The sequence below is a fragment of the Diabrotica virgifera genome, chromosome 10 (genome assembly GCF_917563875.1).
Source record: "Diabrotica virgifera virgifera chromosome 10, PGI_DIABVI_V3a".
In the NCBI taxonomy this organism is placed as follows: Eukaryota; Metazoa; Arthropoda; class Insecta; order Coleoptera; family Chrysomelidae; genus Diabrotica; species Diabrotica virgifera.
Window position 1 is genome coordinate 107,123,553 of NC_065452.1, and position 20,553 is coordinate 107,144,105.

A 20,553-nucleotide genomic window follows, 5' to 3' on the forward strand; every position below is an offset into this window, starting at 1 on the left:
ATATCACCTTTCTTAAATAACGCTATCATTTGAGTGGTTCTCCATTCTTCTGGAATTAATATAGTACCAAGTACCAGAAAGAAATTCTAGATGCAATAATTTCTTTAATATTTGCAGCAACAATTATTAATTTACTTGAATTGGTATAGGCAACACAAATTACACCAGTCTGGTACAGACTGTGGTGAGTTGTAACCACGACCACAGAATAAGAACTACTCTTTTGTATTCTGTGCCACGACATCAGATGATGTGACTTATTCCTCTGGTAACTCTATTAAATTAGAATTTATCTTCGTCTTACATATGTAACTCTAAGCGCATTGATCCTTTTCTTAGGCTAACGTGTATTTTGTAAACGTTTTATAAATATAACCAACTGGCAACCTGGCCATTTACTTTCACATACATGCACGTTTACGTGGCCGTTTGTTATTTAACCTGTGTAGTATTTTATATTAAAAATTATCTAGTCTAAATTAAACGTAAAAGAGAAAAGACATAATAAGAACACACGATGTCAAAGGCTACCTTAGTTGCATTTTTCACCATAATTTCAGCTAGCTTCTGCTTGGGCTGCACAAATCCAGAAGTTAGTTCAAAATCATTCACCACTTTAGATGCCACAATTGTAACAAATATCGCCTATATTTCTGAATTTTCAATTAAATGTGGATCAGGAAAACTAGGAAACTTGTATGCTGCCTTGAATGGACACATTAGCCCCGTTTCTCTAGTTGGAAATGACAAATTCCAAGTAAGTTTTCAACTCAATATTTAAAGAAAATTTAAATTAGTAATGTATATTAAGATAAAGATATCCTGAAAATCAGCACACCTAGGTTGTATATTAGTATTAGCAGCTGGACTAGATTCAAACTTGTTCACTCACCATATTGTTGATATATTTTTTATTCATAGCATCTGTAGTATAGTACTTATATCCAGTTTTGATCCCCAAAGTCATAGACTTATACAATATTTGCGATATTTCTACCAGTAGCTTAGAAAAACATAACCTGGACTGACTTTATTTGATATAATTTGAAGACATATGGAACATTGAATCATTAGATTTAGTTGTTAGGCACATCTGGTTTATTCGTCATCTTACCACATTTCACTTTTATTGAATTTTGCCTTGCATAAGTAACGAGTATTTTTGCCCTCACATCACATATGTCTTATGTTCTTAAGTTTTCGTCTTTTTATAGTTATCTCTTTCATTGCTGATGACATATCACACCCTCAGTAATATAAGGGCTCAACTCAAAATTTGTGATAAATGTGATTTTGAATGATATGGGCACAAAATGAAATTCTCTACCGGTTAGCGTTGACAGAGGGAGAAAAAGAACATGAATGGTTCAGTAAATATATTTATGCCTCTCTCTCACTCTCCCCAGCCACCTCTGGTTTTTACTGCTACAAGGGAGCAATCAGTAACATGTCTTTCCATGACGAAAATCCTGGTTAGTTTGTGTTTTAACATTTTGTATTATATAGATGAGTTTTTAGTTGAGCCGTTATAATATTATGCAAAATATAATAAATAAATGGGTCTAATTCATAATAGATCGTTATTTTGCATAAACAGTGACAGGGCATTAATAATATAAGGGATCAAACTTAAACAGTTCCTTATTTCTGTTATGTTTTTTTGTACTATATGGGACTAACTTCAGAGTATTTTTTTCAATTACATGTAATTAATGGAATTTATTTATATTAATTTTTTTTCTCGTTGCTATTTATAGTGTAATAATTATCAAATAACAAATCTGCCAAATTTCACATTTATAACTTAATTAATAAGCATGTTATTTGAAAAAATATCTGTAATTTTGGAAAACCAGAATCTTTAAACGTGATTTCCCAAAAATCTACTTTTTTGAATTGTGCCTCTATATTACTATTACTGAGGGTGCTAAGTAGATTTTTGACTTCATTTATATTGTAATGTTTTGGTCGAGATGGCCCTGGAATTGCTTCATCCAAATATGAATCTAAACTGATGTTATAAAAACACTTTTATCTACAGACAACTTGTTTCAGTCAAATTCAAACAAATAGTAACCTATAAACGAATGTTGTGCATATCTGCATATGTCTGAAGCCGTCAAGGGCACCTGATAGTAGTAACAGTCTGTCATTCTTAGGCATCATCAGCATTAAAGGGGTTAATATTTCTGCTTAATTTCAAATTCAAAGGCAACCAACTTATTCAGATGCACTTGTTTTAATGTCCACGTTTCCAAGCCATAAAGAAGAGTAGAGAAAATGTAATACTGAAGAATCTTTAGGCGTAGGTCTAATACAGTGGACTCTCTTTATAACGAACATGGAGATTATGAGGTTTGGCTTATAACGAGGTACACTAGATGTCCCATGAAATTCCTATTGAACTATAACACCTCTATAACGAGGCATATTTGGTTATAAGATGGAACATGAAATAGAAGAATATGTTTATTTACCTGTTTTTAGCACAGTAGTGGCTATAAATAAATACCCCAACTGCCTGCATATATAAATGCCCAACGTCTGTGTTATTATCGAGGTCAGTGCTATAATAAACTCCACCGCCTGTAATAAACTTCTTCCTTTATCGACTGATATTGAATATTGTAGAAAATTTTCAATTTACGATGGCAAAGTCTTATTGTTCAGGTCGACCATCTACACCTAATAAACTATGTAAGAGGCATCAAAACATTTCAATATTATTGTTGTCTGATATAACCAGATCCGCTTATAACAAGGTAATGAGTCCTCCATTTCAGTTCTGTAGTATATCCCTATAACAAGGAATCTTGCACATGCTATTTGGATATGTGTCTTAATTTCTTTGGTTTGGTCTACAGTTGATGTAATCTATGTTTCTAAATATTTGGAGGAACCTATCTACATTCTCAAGTACAAAATCTTTAATAATCCACTGGATGTTTGCATCTGCTGATTTAGTCATGATCATGCTTCTGGGTTCCACTCTTGTGTAAGTGTAATTTGCCCAATCTATGTTTGCACACATATGACATCATTCATGAATTATTTTTAATACACTGTCAAAGTGACAACACTTTTGTTTATAACTACACCCAGGTGCAAAAAAATCCATACACTTAAAAATTTGGTCATTTTTGATGTCTCGAATTTCCTAAACCTGTTGTCCGATTTAAGTGATTTGTTTACCATGTTATAGCATTATTCATTAGCAATATCGCTGTAATAATATTGTTGCTAGACAGGTATACTGTCATTATATACTGGGTGTTTGAATCAAACTGTTTTTTCTTAAAGTTCGCATCACCTTGTGGACTATTCTAGCAGTTATAAAATACTGAAATTAAAACTCAACTACAGCCTCAGGTTTTCTTAACATTCTATTTTTAGATTCATTTGCTTATGTGGGAAAATAAAAAAGTTAGGTACTTTAACATCGTCATCAGTACAAGGTGTTTCTAAATAAGTGCGACAAACTTTCAGGGGTAATTTTATATGAGAAAATAATGACAGTTTGCTTTATAACTGTATGTCCGCAAACCCTTCGTTTCCGAGATACGGGATGTTCAATTTTTTTTTACAAACTGACAATTTATTTTTTGCTTTAAAACCAGTTGAGATATGCAAATCAAATTTGGTGGGTTTTAAGACTTAGTTATTGCACATTTTTTGACATACAATTAAGAATTTTGTATTCACCATTGGCGTGTATATGGGTAATATGATTGGTCATAATACCCGTTTGCGCGCCAATGGTGAATATTAAATTCTTAATTGTATGTCAAAAAATGTGCAATAACTACATCTCAAAACCCACCAAATTTGATTTGCATGACTCAACTGGTTTTAAAGCAATAAATAAATCGTCAGTTTGTTAAAAAAAAATTGAACATCTTGTATCTCAGAAACGAAGCGTTTGCGGACATTGATTATAAAGCAAACTGTCATTATTTTCTCATGTAAAATTACCCCTTAAAGTTTGTCACATTTATTTAGAAACACCCTGTACTGATGACGAACATGGCCAGTTCCTAACTTTTTTATTATCCAACATAAGCGAATGAATCTAAAAACAGAATGTTAAGAAATCCTGAGGCTGTAGTTGAGTTTTAATTTCAGTATTTTATAAATGCTAGAATAGTCCACAGGGTTATGCGAACTTTGAGAAAAAAACGCAGTTTGATTCGTACACCCCATATACAATGACAGTTTACCTGTCTAGCAACAATATTTATACAGAGATATTGTTAATGAATAAGGGTATAACATGGTAAAAAAATCACTTAAATCTGACAACAGATTTAGGAAATTCGAGACATCAAAAATGACCAAATTTTTAAGTGGATCGATTCTTTTTCACCTGAGTGTAGTTTCTGTATACCTAATTTAAATTTTATTATTGCTAAACCCCTTGCTTAAGCTGAAGGTATATTTTTTTATAAAAACAATTTTATAGTGACATACCATTACCTTACTGTTTGATTTTGTGGCATAGCTACATACTACATATATTTATAAGCTGTTAACCAGAATAATATCCTAAGCCCCAACACTTTATTTATTTATTTATTAACGGGATACCACCCAATTTAATATATACACAAAATATTATAATTATCTAGTGATACAATAAATATAAAGATATAGTAAATATGTATGACAAAAATTGGCGATGCAGCTATATAGAAAAAACAAATATTAAAATAATACAAACTAAATAACAAATATAAATCACATAAGATTACAAAATTTTTTTAAACACTGTCTACAAACATTTTCGAAGCGCACAGCAACAAATCCAGGTCTATTCTATTTCCATTTAGAATGATTCTACTCAGCGGAGAATGCCTACCAAAGTTGCAGCGATGAAATTTAATTGCAAAATTTTGGGATGTTCTAGTAACTCTAGAGGGAACATTAAAGTCAATTAGAGACACAGTAGATCATTGCAATTAATTTTTGAATTCAGTAGTTTATGAAGAAACAAAACATCAGCATACATCCGTCTGGAAGATAGCCTAGGAAGGTTTAATTTATTTCTAATTTCTGAGTAGGAATGGTCACTTAAAGGTTTGTGTAATTTAAAACTTAAGTACCTAATGAATTTATTTTGGACTTTTTCAAGCTTGGCTATATGGACTTCATAAGTGGGTGACGAAACAACTGAGCAATACTCAAGAACAGATCTAACTAGGGAAAAATAAATCAGTCTGATGGAATTAATGTTATGCAAACATCTAGAAGTTCTAATAATGAAGCCTAACATTTTAAATGCCTGGTTATTCGCATAATCAAAATGAGCGCAAACATTTAGTTTGGAATCTAATTGAAACACCTAGATCTCTTACAGTTGATACAGCCTTCAGTGGTTCTTCAGCTAATTTGTAATTATAAAAGAGGTTGTTACTTCTTCTACAGAAACTAATAAAGTGACATTTTCCAACATTAATGCTCATTTGGTTACAATTGCACCATGCCATAATTTTGTTAATATCATTTTGAAGTTTTTCACAATCTGAGATGGATTCAATAATTGTATAGATTTTTAAATCATCAGCAAATAGAAATTTAGAGTTAATTTGAGATTTAATGCCATTAACAAATATATTAAAAAGGAAAGGTCCTAAGTGGCTTCCTTGTGGAACACCAGATGTTACGGAAATTTCACTAGATTGAAAGTGTTTAATTTTAACAAGTTGTATTCTGCTAGTTAGGTAACTACATAACCAGTTATACAGATTGCCCGTAAATCCAATAGCTTTAAGCTTGTTATACAACAATTTATGATTCACAGTGTCAAATGCTTTGGAGAAATCTGTATAAATAGCATCCACCTGTAGTCTCCTTTCCAAAGCATCAGATATGTATTGCGTGAAAAGTAAAAGATTTGTAGAAGTTGATCTACCTGAAAAAAAAAAACCATGTTGCTCTTCAATTAGTACTATCCGATAAGCCAGTGCTGGCGCGTGACCTTGAGCGAAAATACACAGCGTCAAATGCAGAATACGAGAAGGTCAGCCGCCACCTTTCGCTTGTCGCTCTGTACATTGCATAAAGGTGTTTTAATAGAGTCGCATATTATACTCTCTAGAATTTTAATAGTACATCAATAAATGTACATCTACATTTTTTTTAATAGTATGGGTGGAATTCCATCTGGTCCAGAGCCTTTAAAAATGTCTAAATTGGCTAATTTTTCAAATATGATTTCAATAGATACATTACAAGAATTTAGAGTTCACATTTAGAGTACAAGAATTCACTGTTTTTTCATATTCTAAGGTGGGCTGTATTAAATCATCATCATTTGCTCTGTAAATATTTTGAAAGCATTGTGCAAAATTATTAACGATATCCGCACCATTATTAAGCACTGTGTTTCCAAGAAACATAGTGTTTGGTAGACCATTATTTTTGCGTTTGCTGTTAACAAAATTCCAAAAGTGCTTTACGTTTGAACTAATTCTAGATTCAGTTTGACTTATATAAATATCATGACATGACCTGCTTAATTCTTTAAATTTGGTTCTCAAGGAAGAGAAAAGTAGATAATCGTCCCAAGAATTTGTTTGTTTATATATCTTATGAGCAATTTTTTTCCTAAATATTAATGATTTTAGGTCATTAGTCATCCAACGAGGAAATTTGGGATTTTTTAATCTTACACGTGGTATTGAACAATGGATACCAAACTGCAATATGGAGTAGAATAGTTCCGTGGCTTCGTTAATATATCTGCAAATACCTAAAACGTTCTCCCAGGAGATACTAGCAAGATACATATTAAGAGCAACATAGTCTCCTCTCCTAAAATTGAAGGCAAAACTATCATTGAAGCTCAGGCATATTATCTTTAATAGCTAAAGAAATAGATAACGCAGGATGATAACGATCACAAGGCAATAAATACTTCATTAGCAATTTCAACTGTTACATTTTCATTATCATTAGCAAAAACTAGGTCAAGTAAAACTCCGTTACAATTTGTGATGTGATTAAGCTGAAATAGGTTATAAAATGCAAAAGTATAAACTAAAGTATCAGTAGCAGTGTTACTATTATTACTAAAGACACCTCTCTTATCATGGTACCATTCGCTATTTGGCAGATTGTAGTCTCCTGTTAGAATGAACTTGTGTTCAGGAAAATTGTTACAGACAGATTCTATACTAATACAATGATTCTCATATTCTCATAGGATATTAAGGCTGAATTAGGAGGAAGATAAACTGTACAAAATATATAACATTCATTCAGAGTGCAAACTTCAACAAACAGTTCCTCCAAGTGAACATGTGGTAACAGAATAGACCTCGATGAGTAACATTTTTTAACTGCAATAAGGACACCCCCTCCAATTACTTTATCACTAGTTACTGGTTAATAGTTAACTTATTCATATAGATTGAATGATGGTGCATGTACAGGGTTATTCACTATATTTTGACCCCCCTGTAAACTGCTAAAACAAAAGTTACTCGATTTTTAAATTATGATTTTTTGACCTATATATCATATTAGTGACGTCATCCATCTGAGCGTGATGATGTAATCGACTATTTTTTTAAATGAGAATAGGGGTCATGTGCTAGCTCATTTGAAAGGTTATTCAATTCTCTATTCAGTAATATAAACATTAATATAATTATTTATACAGGGTCTCCAAAAAATTTTTTTTTGAATTAAATTAATTGCCACAAAAAGAAGAATGTATGTAATTTATTTAATTCAAAATATCTTCTACTGCTGTTAGAAAACAGAAATAAAAGTTAAACATTGCTTTTTCCTTAAATTCAATGTTCAACTGTCAAGAGGCAGGTGGGTGGCAGCTTGAACATTGAATTTAAGTGAAAAGTAATGTTTATTTGTTCAATAAACATTTATTTATATTTTCTGAGAGCAGTAGAATGTATTTTGAATTAAATAAATTACATACATACATTCTTCTTTTTGTGTCAATTAATTAAATTAAATTTTTTTTGACACCCTGTATAAATAATCATGTTAATGTTTATATTACTGAATAGGGAATTGAATAACCTTTCAAATGAGCTAGCACACGACCCCTATTCTTATTTAAAAAAATAGTTGTCATCACGCCCAGATGGAAGACGTCACTATATGATATATATTATGTCAAAAAATCATAATTTAAAAATCGAATAACTTTTGTATTTTACATTTTTTTCTAATTCTGTAAATAAAGCAGTTTACAGGGGGTCAAAATATAGTGAATAAACCTGTACAATGACTCGCTAGACTGAGTATAAAAACTTCTTGATACTATTTATATTAAAATAGCTGTTTTTGTTAGATATATGTACAGCAAAGAACCAAGTATAGAAATAATAAAAAGAACCAGTTAGGTCAAATATCTAGCTGTAATCCTGGATTCAAAACTCAACAATTGGAGCACTTTTATTAAAAATATAATCAACAGAGATAAGCTACTCTTCTAAAACTGCAGACAAGTTATGGGTAAGATCTGGGGGTTGAAACCAAAGGTAATCTGTTGGTTAAATACATCAGTGATACCTACAGTGACTTATGGTTGTAATACATGAGGCCTACTTATACACGGTGTCCCGAAAAGACTGGTCATAAATTATACCACAGATTCTGGGGTCAAAAATATGTTGATTGAACCACATAAAAAAAGTTATAGCCCTTTAAAGTTACAAAATGAAAATCAATTTTTTTCAATATTTCGAAAACTATGAGAGATTTTTTATTGAAAATAGACGTGTGGCATTCTTATGGCAGGACCATCTTAGCAAAAAATTATAGTGAAATTTGTGCACCCCATAAAAAGTTTATGGGGGTTTTGTTCCTTTAAACCCCCCTTTTTAAACTTTTGTTTATGTTCGTATTAAATTATTGTTAAATAAAATATTATTAGTTAAACACAGTGTTTTTAAAACTTTTTTGCCTCTTAGTACTTTCTCGAAAAGCCAGTTTTTATCGAGATATTTTGAATATTTGTCAAATCAACCACCTATTTGTATATGGTTAAATACGATTATAGTAGAAAAGAAAGTCATAGTCAGAAAAGTTTTTGACCGAAGAGGGCCGATAAGACAACGAGCAAGAGGAAGACCGAGACTTAGGTACCAAGACAACATAGAAACTGATTTAAAATCTATTGGAATTAGAGCATGGAGAAGAGTTGCCAGAGACAGGGGCGAATAGAGGATTGTTCTGAAGAAAGCTTTGGCTCATAAAGAGCTGTAACGTCACTGATGATGATGATGATGATGATGATCATGATGATGATGAAATACGATTATAGAGACCTGGTAATAATATGAAAAATCTATAATTTACATTTTTATAATATGAAAATATACTAAGAGGCAAAAAAGTTTTAAAAACACTGTGTTTAACTAATGGTACCGCAATAAAAGTTTAATTGGAACGTACACAAACATTTGGGGGGTTTAAAGGAACGAAACCCCCATACAATTTTTATGTAATCATATTAAAAAGGAAGCCGCATCTCGATAAAAACTGGCTTTTCGAGAAAGTACCAAGAGGCAAAAAAGTTTTTAAAACACTGTGTTTAACTAATAATACTTTATTTAACAATAATTTAATACAGTGAAACTTGGATAATTCGAATCTCAGGGGACCGTTAAAAAAATTCGAATTATCCAAAAATTCGAATTAAAAAATAAATCTACAAAAACAAGGATTACCTATAAAAACATCTGCAAATGATAAATATCAGTAGGTGATAAGCAAAAAAACAGTAGTTGATCATTTTTATCGCTTGGAGATGTTTTTGTTCCTATTCTTGCCTGAGTGTTGCCAACCTAAAAAAATTGGCTAACAAAATTCGGCCAAAAATACCAATTAAAACATTTGCAAGCTATAAAAAAGACCGACTTTATTTTTTTCCAAAGAGATCCGAAATTTTTAGCTGCTTTTTAGAATTTAGCTTCTCAGTAATGACAAAAGATTCTAAGATATTCAGAAAAAATAGCAGAAAAGTTCGAATTATCCAAAATATAATTCGAATTATTCACGACTTTTTACCATTACCCCATTACTTATATAGGAAATGCTAGGGACCAGAATAAAAATTCGAATTAAAGAAGATTTCGAATTATGGAAGTTCGAATTAAGCAGGTTCCACTGTACGAACATACACAAAAGTTTAGGGGGTTTAAAGGAACAAAACCCCATAAAATTTTTATGGGGTGCACAAATTTCACTATAATTTTTTGTTTAGATTCTCCTGTCATAAGAATGCCACATGCCTATTTTCAATAAAAAATCTCTAATAGTTTTCGAAATATGTATTGGAAAAAATTGATTATTATTTTGTAACTTTAAAGGGCTATAACTTTTTTTATGTGCACATTTGTACTAAGGTAAGTTAGGTTCAATCAACCTATTTTTGACCCCAAAATCTATGGTATAATTTATGACCAATCTTTTCGGGACACCCTGTATATTGAATGGCCACACAAATACTACTGGACTATACTTGAGGAATAAATCTTTATCTTAAACCTTGTAAGGCGGTGCACTCTGGACCTTCTTTTTCTCACATATCTTTTTTAATAATTTTTTTTTATTTTTGTCCATTTTTTTATTCGCATTAAATTAATTCTAAACGCATTCCACCCATCACATAAAATTCATTGCGTTTACGTTATTTTCTGGAAAAGTGACTGTGGGGTGCAATGCACCCCGCACCGTCGTTAACGTTTGCCAGGATATTTTAAAACTTATAATTTCTCAAGTAGACCAGGGCGCATCTGTAAAAATATTAGTACATTTGGACGTTGAGAGGTGGCTCAAATTTTTTTGCAGAAATTGCTTGAAAATAACTCAAATAATAATATTTGAGTTATCCTCCCTCTCAAAAAGGTCAGGAACATTGTTTAAATAATCAAAATGTCAAAAAATGAAGGAAACATTCGATTTTTTTCTTCGTTTTTTGATTATAACTTTAAAAGTATTCATTTTCGAAAAAAGTTGTACTGACAAAAAAGTTGCGTAATCAAATTTCCTACAATTTAGAATTGGTTGTAAGTTTAAAAACTAGTCACCCTTGTTGCAAAATAGCCATAATTGCGAAAAAACCATACAAAAACAAGTATTCGCATTTTACGCTTTTCAACCATTTATGCCACACTTAGGACCTTCATATTTCACCCAGAAAAACTTTATGATACAGTAAAAACAATACTGTAAATTTCATTAAGACCCGTTCAATATATTTTGCAAAATAAATTTTGCAATCCAGCTTTCGCAAAAAAATTAATTTTTTCAAAATGTTACAGGACTGAGAATAAAGTAGATATCAAGTTGAATTTCTTTTTGCTTATATAAGTGTACTGTACCTTTCATTTTAAATTTGCAAAACTAAAATCGATTAACTACCACGGCGCACAGTGGTTCCAAATGCCGAAAACGTGGTCATGAACCTTTAAAAGCGTATATTGTTTATACATTTTGGAATTACTTTCGTTCTTAAGGGATTTTGGCATCGCTGATTACGAATATGGCATTATTTTTTCTGAAAAACAAAATGGCGAATCCAGCATGGCGGAAAGAAATTGAAAATATCAATCAAAAAGGAAAATTCTTTGTCAAATTTGGTAGATTAAGGTCGCTGATTACAAATCTAAGATTACTTTTTTTTAAACAAAATGGCGGATCCAATATGGACGAAAGAAATTCGAAAATTTTATTTTAGCCGCATTTTTGTTTAAAATTTTATATTATAAGGGACTTTTCAAACTGCTGATTACCAATATATTTCCTTTATAAAGTACAATAATCAGAACCTATTACTTATGTACAACTGCCCATACATACTCAACAATCGCCAGATTCGTGTAATATGCATCATTTCCCACTTTTGTATTCAAACAACTGCCAGCAATGCCTAGGCAGTTATTGGCAGCTAAACCAAAGTGATTATGTATCTCCTTACTATATATTTTAAGATTAATAAACATTAGTCGCAGAATTATGCAGAATTTTGTATTTATTGTTAATAATTTAACAATAAATAATTGAAATTTAAGGCATTTATTGTTAATAAATGTTGATTTAAGTTACATCTTACATTACTACATACTTAAAAAAGAAGAATCTGCTTTGATAAACTACAAAACGTTTTTCAGCGTTTTCAATATACACGTTCCTTTTCACTTTCTCTGCCGGCCAAAATAACCCCGGACATGGCCCACTTGTTCCTGAGTTGTGAACCAGAATACATCCAGTCTGATCCTTATACCTGCCTATTAGGACTCTACGATAGTATGAGAAAACAACTATAAATATGAAAATCCCTAAATATTGACTCTTTTTTTCGCCTCATGACCATTTTTCAGCATTTGGAACCACTGTGCGGCGTCAGGAATTTTTTTAAATAAACTTTAATTATTAGTGCTACGCGCAGGACAGCGGATACTTTGATCTGATTTTGCATTCCGATGACCTTTGATAATGATTAATACATTTTAATTTTTATTAAATTTCGATATAAATAAATAAATTTGTTTATTGCAAAATAAAAACACATACTCTATCCTTTGAAATAACACTTTTTTTAGCAAACACTTTCTTTGTTCATATATTTTAACTTAGAGAATAAAAGTTTATTATTTTTAAACATATGCAATTGTTTAAACAATATTTCACGAACAATAATAAAATTAGTTTGATTTTTGTGAAATTAAAATATTAAAATACAACAAAATATAGAGTAGGAAAATAATCTATTAGATAAAGATTGGAAGAAATTTTGGTGGAAATCAACTTGTGTGAATCGAACACCGCTGTCCTGCGTGTAGCACCAAAAATTAATGTTTATTTTAAAAATTTCCTGACGCCGTGGTAATTAATCGATTTTAATTTTGCAAATTGCAAAGGAAAGGTACAGTACACTTCTATAAGCAAAAAAAAAATCAACTTGCTATCTGCTTTATTTTCAGTCCTGCAACATTAAAAAAAAAATGATTTTTTTTTGCGAAAGCTGGATTGCAAAATTTATTTTGCAAAATCTATTAAACCGATCTTAATGAAATTTACAGTGTTGTTTTACTATATCATAGTTTTTCTGGGTAAAATATGAAGGTCCTAAGTGTAGCATAAATGGTTGAAAAACGTAAAGGGCGAATACTTGTTATTGTATGGTATTTTTCGCAATTATTACTATTTTGCAACAAGGGTGATTATTTTTTAAATTTTTAGCCAATTGTATATTGTAGAAAATTTAATTACGCAACTTTTATGTTAGTGCAACTTTTTTCGAAAATGAATACTTTTAAAGTTATCATCAAAAAACGAAGAAAAAAATCGAATTTTTCCTTCATTTTTTGACATTTTGATTATTTAAACAATATTCCGGACCTTTTTGAGAGGGAGGATAACTCAAATATTATTATTTGAGTTATTTTCAAGCAATTTCTGCAAAAAAATTTGAGTCACCTCTCAACGTCCATCTCAAAACAGATGCGCCCTGGACTAAAGTGTGTTTTCGAGAGAATTATGTTGTTACGCGTCTTTTGTTTGAAATAGTAATATCAGCTTGTAATCCAATCCACAAGAATTTACTGTAAGTCAGTGCGACTTTTTGTGTAGGAGGATTGATAAGCTGTAGTATTACTGTCGATAGGACATTTTGATGAAAAAGTTGGTGAAGAAGAAGACGCCTATAAACCTGAAATCATACTTCATTATAACAAAACAAACGGAGCTGTTGTCCTAGTGGACAAAATGGCACAACAATACACAACACAGCGTCAAACACGCAGGTCCCCCATGGTAATGTTTTATCACCTATTAGATATTTCAACCATAGATAAACGCTTTCAAAATTTGGAAAATAAAAAATGGGAACCATTTTGGATGCAAGAAGAAGTTTTTTGTTAGACTTAGGACGGGAATTGGTGGAAGAAAATGTGGACAGATATCAAAAGACAAATGCACCATAAATTTGCACAGACAAATATACACCTTTAGTTACGTCAAATGATGATAATTGCATATCCTGAGAGATTTTTGATGTTCCGCCTGGAGCTAACAGGGCTTCGGGACAAGATCAACAAGGAAAGAAAAAAATCGAAACTCCCGGCATTACTGTATTGTGTGTAAAAACTTTGTTTCTGTTGCTCACTCCGTGAAAAATTTGATGTGTTTGTCTTGCAATGATAATTTTTTTATGAAGAAATAAGCACTTTATTTGTAAAATTATGTTTCATATTATAATAAAATAGTTCTTATTATCTTTCAAATTAATTTCTTTGGCGTTCACATATAAAAAAATGGATAAACCGATGGGGTGCAAATGCATTCTGCACCATCATTTACGTAAGAATCTGGGCACCGCTTTACGAGAGTTAACTCAGACATTATTATGATACCAGAACTAATCTTCACTGAGAAGATTGATACAATTTTATACCATGTAGAGAACAAAAAGTCCCAAATATTCATGAAGACTTAATATGGTTGGTTCACTTATTGATCTAAAACTGTCCATGGTACTGGTACTGGATCAGGAGTTTTTGGACAAACATATATAAGTAAAATAAATCTCACAGCCTAGGTCACTATACAACTGTGTTGCAGGCTGAAGTATTTGTTTTGGTGGCTTGCAAGAGGCCGAGGAAGAAGTGCTTGAAAATGAACAAGCAGATTTTTTGGTAAAACAAGGCTCGAGAAAAACCTTTGTAGGCCCAGAACTATTCTGTTGCATCAGTAAAGATGTTTCAAAAAAACGAGGTTTATAAAAAAGCATCAAAAGAAATCGAGGGCCACTCAAGGGCAAATGCAGCACTAAGAAAATAATTAAGAATATTGATAAAGTTTCTCTAACAATTTGATGGATCTTAAAAAATGAGAGATTAAAAGGTCATTTAAGAAAATATGTAGTTGCATATATTCTTAAATACAATCCATAAAGACAACAGTTGCATATATATTCCTTTTAATTTGTTTCATTTTTGTAATATGCGATGAATCAGCAACCATATTAATTTATTCTTCAGATTCATTGATATTAGAAACCGTTTTAATTCAATCTAAATTGCCATTGTTTTTTGTGACAATAACGGTAAAATCTAGTTTAAAAAAATGGTTCTATCATAAATTATTTGGATATCTAAGTTTATTAATGACATAATATCTTAGTTAAAACAAATAATAGATCTAATGTTTATTGTTTTTTTATTAGGTAAGTTGGACTGAAGACATAAAAACCGCCAAATCAGGTGACCGTCTGATCAAATTATATGACGAAGAAGGTTACGTTGCCTATAAGAAGGCTAGCCGTGCCAACGAGGATGTATCATCCGTACCTTCCTTTGCAGATGTTGTCGTTACCCACTCAGGAGCTTACAATGGACCATGGTTGAAATCAGAATTTATTGCTACCATCTTATCTTTAATTGTTGCCTACGTAGCACTCGCTTCAAGGGCGAAAGTTTCTAGTTAGAGATACAATATTCAAATTGTTAATTATTTTGTTTAATTTATGTAAACACTATGTGATATAAATGTAATTTTTATATCAGGCTGAAATTTTTTAATAAAAACAAATGCCTATTTGTGTTTTTAAAATCATTGTACCCTAGTTATAGTTTATTTTAAAACATAAGAATTCTTGTCAAAAGTTTATTAAATCGTCCTTTAAGATGCAAAAGCTCGCAACCCACAAATAAGTTTTTCCACAGGAAAACAAAAAGTCATCTCTGCATGCGAAAATCGCCAAACCTAAATAGAGAATTATTAATTCAATATCAAGGTATTAACAATACGTATTAATAATTTATTAATAATAAGGTATTAATAATACTTTGATATAATACCTTGATATCGAAAGCATAAAAAAGCTGGGTCTCAATGAACATCTTTATAAGACCATGCAGAAAGCTGTACTACTCGCGACGGCCAGAAGTGCACGAACATTTTTGGGAGATACACCTGCATATCAAGTCACCTAGGGCTCGATAACATGGAAAGAGTCCCACTAGAGCTCAATCCTTTTGATACCGTGGGTATCTGGGATGAGTCAATTTTCCCCTTAGAGGGAGTGTAAGCCGTATGGCTAAATCTGGATACATTGATATTAAATCAACAATTCTCCATTTAGGTCTAACGACTTTCGCATGCAGAGAATGTTTTTTTATTTTCCTGTAACCCATCAAAAACCCATTTGTGGGTCATGAGCTTTTGCATCTTAAGCGACGAAATATTTTTTCTTATAGTGTTAGTAAATATTGGTTATCATCAAAATGATTTCCTTTTTGCACATGTTGTTCTCAAATTTTTCATTTACATACCCACATACTAGTTGCAGGTTCTTGTATTTTAGATATTTACATGATCTATACATATTGTAATCTTCATGTTTGAGTGTCATCTTTTCAATCGTTTTTTCAATTTTCCTCGTTTCAATCTGTTGTGTCTAGAACTACATACTGCTGTTATAATGTGTTCAATCTTTGATATCCTACCATGTAATCACATCTCAATAATGATAGGTACAATAATTTATTAATTATACATAATTAGTGTTTTTTTCCATTAACCCGGGAACAGTCGCGCTTTATCCCTAATAACACAAAACATTCCAGGAATGTTCCTAGAAGGTACACACAGTACATTGAAAACATTCCTGGAATGTCCCCAAAAGCACACGAATGTCCCTGGAAAGTCCCAGGAAAGTGCTGTGTCAGCATTTTAAACATTCCTTGAATGTCTTGTTGGAACATTCCATGAATGTCTACGAATGTTCTTTGGACATTCACAGTATATTTTTTAGACTGAATGTCTTGTTGGAACATTCCATGAATGTTCGTAGGACATTCACAGTATATTTTTTGGACATTCTCTGAAATATGTCGTCAGTGATGTGACAATACCTCCTATATGTTTTTTCATGAGTTTTGCAGGAGACGAAGAACGTTTTTTAAGGCCACCTCCTGTTTTCATACGTAAGTTTTGACTTGTTTTGTAGTAAATAGATAGTTGAATTTACTACAAAACAAGTCAAAAAATATATGAAAACAGGAGGTGGCCCAAACAAGTGTTTAGTCTCTCTTACAAATCCCATGAAAAAACAGATAGGAGGTATTGTCACATCACTGACGATATGTGGCCATACCAAATAATGCATCCTTGATAAATATAAACATTTTTATTGCACAAAATCTTTTCATACATTTTTTTAATGTAATTTGCTGATATTCCTATAAAAAAATGTGTCACATTTGCTTTGTAAACCTTTCTTTTGCCTTTCGTAGCCACATATTTCGTTTCCTTCCTGGTTTTTTGTAGAACACTTCTCTCAGCTGATTCTAAAAAAAAATTAAAATGGTAATTTTTCTATCCTTTACAATTGACAATACGAAGAAATATTATTTACAGGTAATAATATGAATAAATAATAATAATAAAATAAATATTAAATAATATTTAAATAAATAATAAATAATATTTTGTATTTTGACAATGACGTCCGATGTGGAAGTAGAAACCTTAAATAGAAATAAAATTATTTTTTCAAGTAAATTGTGGATTATTTCCCAAGAATAGTTGATTACAAAATTGCCACAAAGAAATAGCTTTTTCACAAATAAATAAGTATTTATTTTATTATATTTATTGTTTTTATTATTTACTTTAACGTAAGATATTATTAATTCTTGTTTTCTACTTCTGATGTTTTTATTTATTTACATTGAATATCAAACATTGAATATTAATCAAATAATTAAACAATGTCAACTTAGATCTCTGATGTAGATAATGAAGTGCAACGGTATCTATATTGTACGGACTGTATTATTAATTAGGTTAAGCACATTACCTGTGTGACATAAGCTATTGGAACAGCACAGTCTCTCAATGAACAGATGAAAGTGAAGTTCTGTCAATATCTTTTTCTAAAAAATTCTATTAACAAATCTGATCTATACTTCACGCCTTCTTCGCAGGATCTTCTGGAAAGCTAAAAATACAAATATATGCATTACTAAGCATTATTAACGAATTTATGATTTAAATAAAAAATATGATTAATGAACTCAATAATATTATAAAACAACTTAGAAATTGTTTATTAATATAGTCGGTTCCCTAAACTCAGACACAACTGGCTAGTGATTTTAGTAGGTAATTTTTTTGTTTTTGGCCAATTTTGCCAAAATTGGCAAAATAGGGCTTTTCATCAATTGTCATTTGATTCCAGCTCCTGTCATATGTTGTATAATCTGTGTATAATATTAATATACGCGGATTATACGACATATTATATATTTTTTTATTATTAAACACAAGCTGTGTTTAGACTACTGAAATTTGGTCATCAGTTGACCAATTATCAGTTCTTCGTTAACTTATATTACTAAATGATACATAATCTAAGATCTTAACCCTATGGTGTCCTCTTATTTTTTTTAACAAGTATGAAATTTTAAAACTAAAACTAACACACAATACAACACTATGCTCTGCTTTTACACTAACACTTTACACTAACTCAAATGGTTTTCTTCGTTTGAGTCTTCTTTCTAGCCCAGTATTATCGAGGAGCTGGATGGCCTCGATGTTTACATGACTATGGAGCCGTTGTTCGTGACTACCTGCCATCTTCTTGATAACTTTGTCTACATCTTCCATCTCAAGATCCTTGTGGAGGTCGATATTTCGGATATACCAAGGAGCATCAACGATGTTCCGTAATACTTTATTCTGGAATCTCTGGATAATCTGAATATTACTTGAATTGGCACAGCCCCAGAGTTGGCAACCATACATCCATACTGGTCTAAGTATTTGTTTGTATAAAAGTATTTTGTTATATATGGACAATGCAGAGTTTCTTCCCATCAGCCAATACATTTTTTTGTAACGGATACCTAATTCTTCCCTTTTCTTTTTAATGTGGACTTTCCAGCGAAGCCTTGCATCAAGTGTGATACCTAAATATTTTGCAGAAGATGCATATGGTATTTGGGCATCATTTATTCTAATTGGAATGTTTTCGATTTTTTTATTTGTAAAATTGACATGAATAGATTTAGATTCATTTAATTTGATTTTCCATTTTTTAGTCCAGTTGTGTATTTTATTGATTGCCAACTGTAATTTTTCTGCTGCTTCTTCGCTGGTATCACCTACTGCTAAGATAGCGGTGTCATCTGCAAATGTGGCTATAGTATCATTTTCCATTTCAGGTATATCGTATGTGTATAACAGGTAGAGAACAGGACCTAATACGCTTCCTTGAGGGACTCCTGCTCTGATTTCTTTTAGATCAGTGTACACGTCTTCTTGCTTAATTCTGAAATATTTGTCAGATATATATGACTGTAAAATTTCTGAATATTGTTTAGGCATAAGAATTTTGAGTTTGTAGACTAAACCTTCATGCCAAACTTTGTCGAAGGCCTTAGCTACGTCTAAAAAGATTGTAGAACAGACTTTCTTTTCTTCTAATGATTTCTGAATTATGTTAGTCATTCTGTGTACCTGATCAATCGTAGAATGTTTATTTCTGAAGCCAAATTGGTGGTTTGGAATCATTTTTTTCTCTTCTATTATTGGTTTTATTCTTTTTAGCAGAAGTTTCTCAAACAGCTTCGACATCACTGGTAAAAGTGATAATGGTCTATATGAAGACACTTCATTTGGTGATTTTCCTGGTTTTGGTATCATTATAACCTCAGCTATTTTCCATAAATTTGGAACATATCTCAATCTAAATGCAGCATTGATGATGTTGGTCAATTTGACTATGGCTTTACGAGGCAGGTTTTTTAGTAATTCTCCAGTAATTACATCATATCCTGGTGCCTTCTTAGGATTTATATTGTCTTTTATTTTATCAGCTACTTCCTTCGGGGATGTTGGTCTGATTCTCTCCTCTGTCTGATTAGGCTCTATCGATATTTGATCATTATTTTGGTCATCATGCGGTTTAAATGTATTTTCTAAATATGTGGCAAATCTCTCTGCCTTTTGCTTATTACTTCTAGCCCAGCTACCATCTTCTAGTTTAATGGGTGGAGAATGGGTTACTGGTCTTTTTAGCCTTTTTGTAGCTTTCCATAGAGAGTACTCTGTGCTATTATTATCCGTCAACTCTCTCAGGTAATAACTGATTGACTCATTTTTTATATTTTGAATCTCTCTTAAGTTTTTGACTAGCATTGTTTAAATTTGTTTTATCTTGGGGTGCTCTGGTTTGTTGCCACTTCCTTCTAAGTTTTCTTTTCTCTTTAGTTAACTTTTTAATTTCTTTCGGATAGTTGTTTCCTTTGACGTTTGATCTCATAGTAGGAGTACTTTCCCATGCTGATTTTTGTATATTTTGTACAAGCAACTCAACTTCCTCTTCTAGTTGTTCAGGTTTTTTTAATGGTACTGCTAGTTCAATTCTATCTTCAAGGATTGATCTAAAACTTTCCCAGTCTGTTAGTTTATTTGTTAGTATTGGGTTACAATCCTTTCTGATAATCGTGTCACTCACAGTGAGTATTATGGGTGAATGATCTGAACTCATATCCCAACCTTCATTAATAT

General features: G+C 31.4%; 1 protein-coding gene across 1 annotated transcript; it reads left to right on the top strand.

Moving 5' to 3' along the window:
- The first annotated feature begins 243 nt into the window (after positions 1-243).
- LOC114334293 (translocon-associated protein subunit delta) lies at positions 244-15,570 on the top strand. Its single transcript, XM_028284332.2, has 2 exons — positions 244-757; positions 15,200-15,570. Exons 1-2 carry the CDS (start codon positions 518-520, stop codon positions 15,458-15,460), a joined length of 501 nt encoding a protein of 166 aa, XP_028140133.1. The 5' UTR covers positions 244-517; the 3' UTR covers positions 15,461-15,570.
- The last annotated feature ends 4,983 nt before the right edge of the window (positions 15,571-20,553 follow it).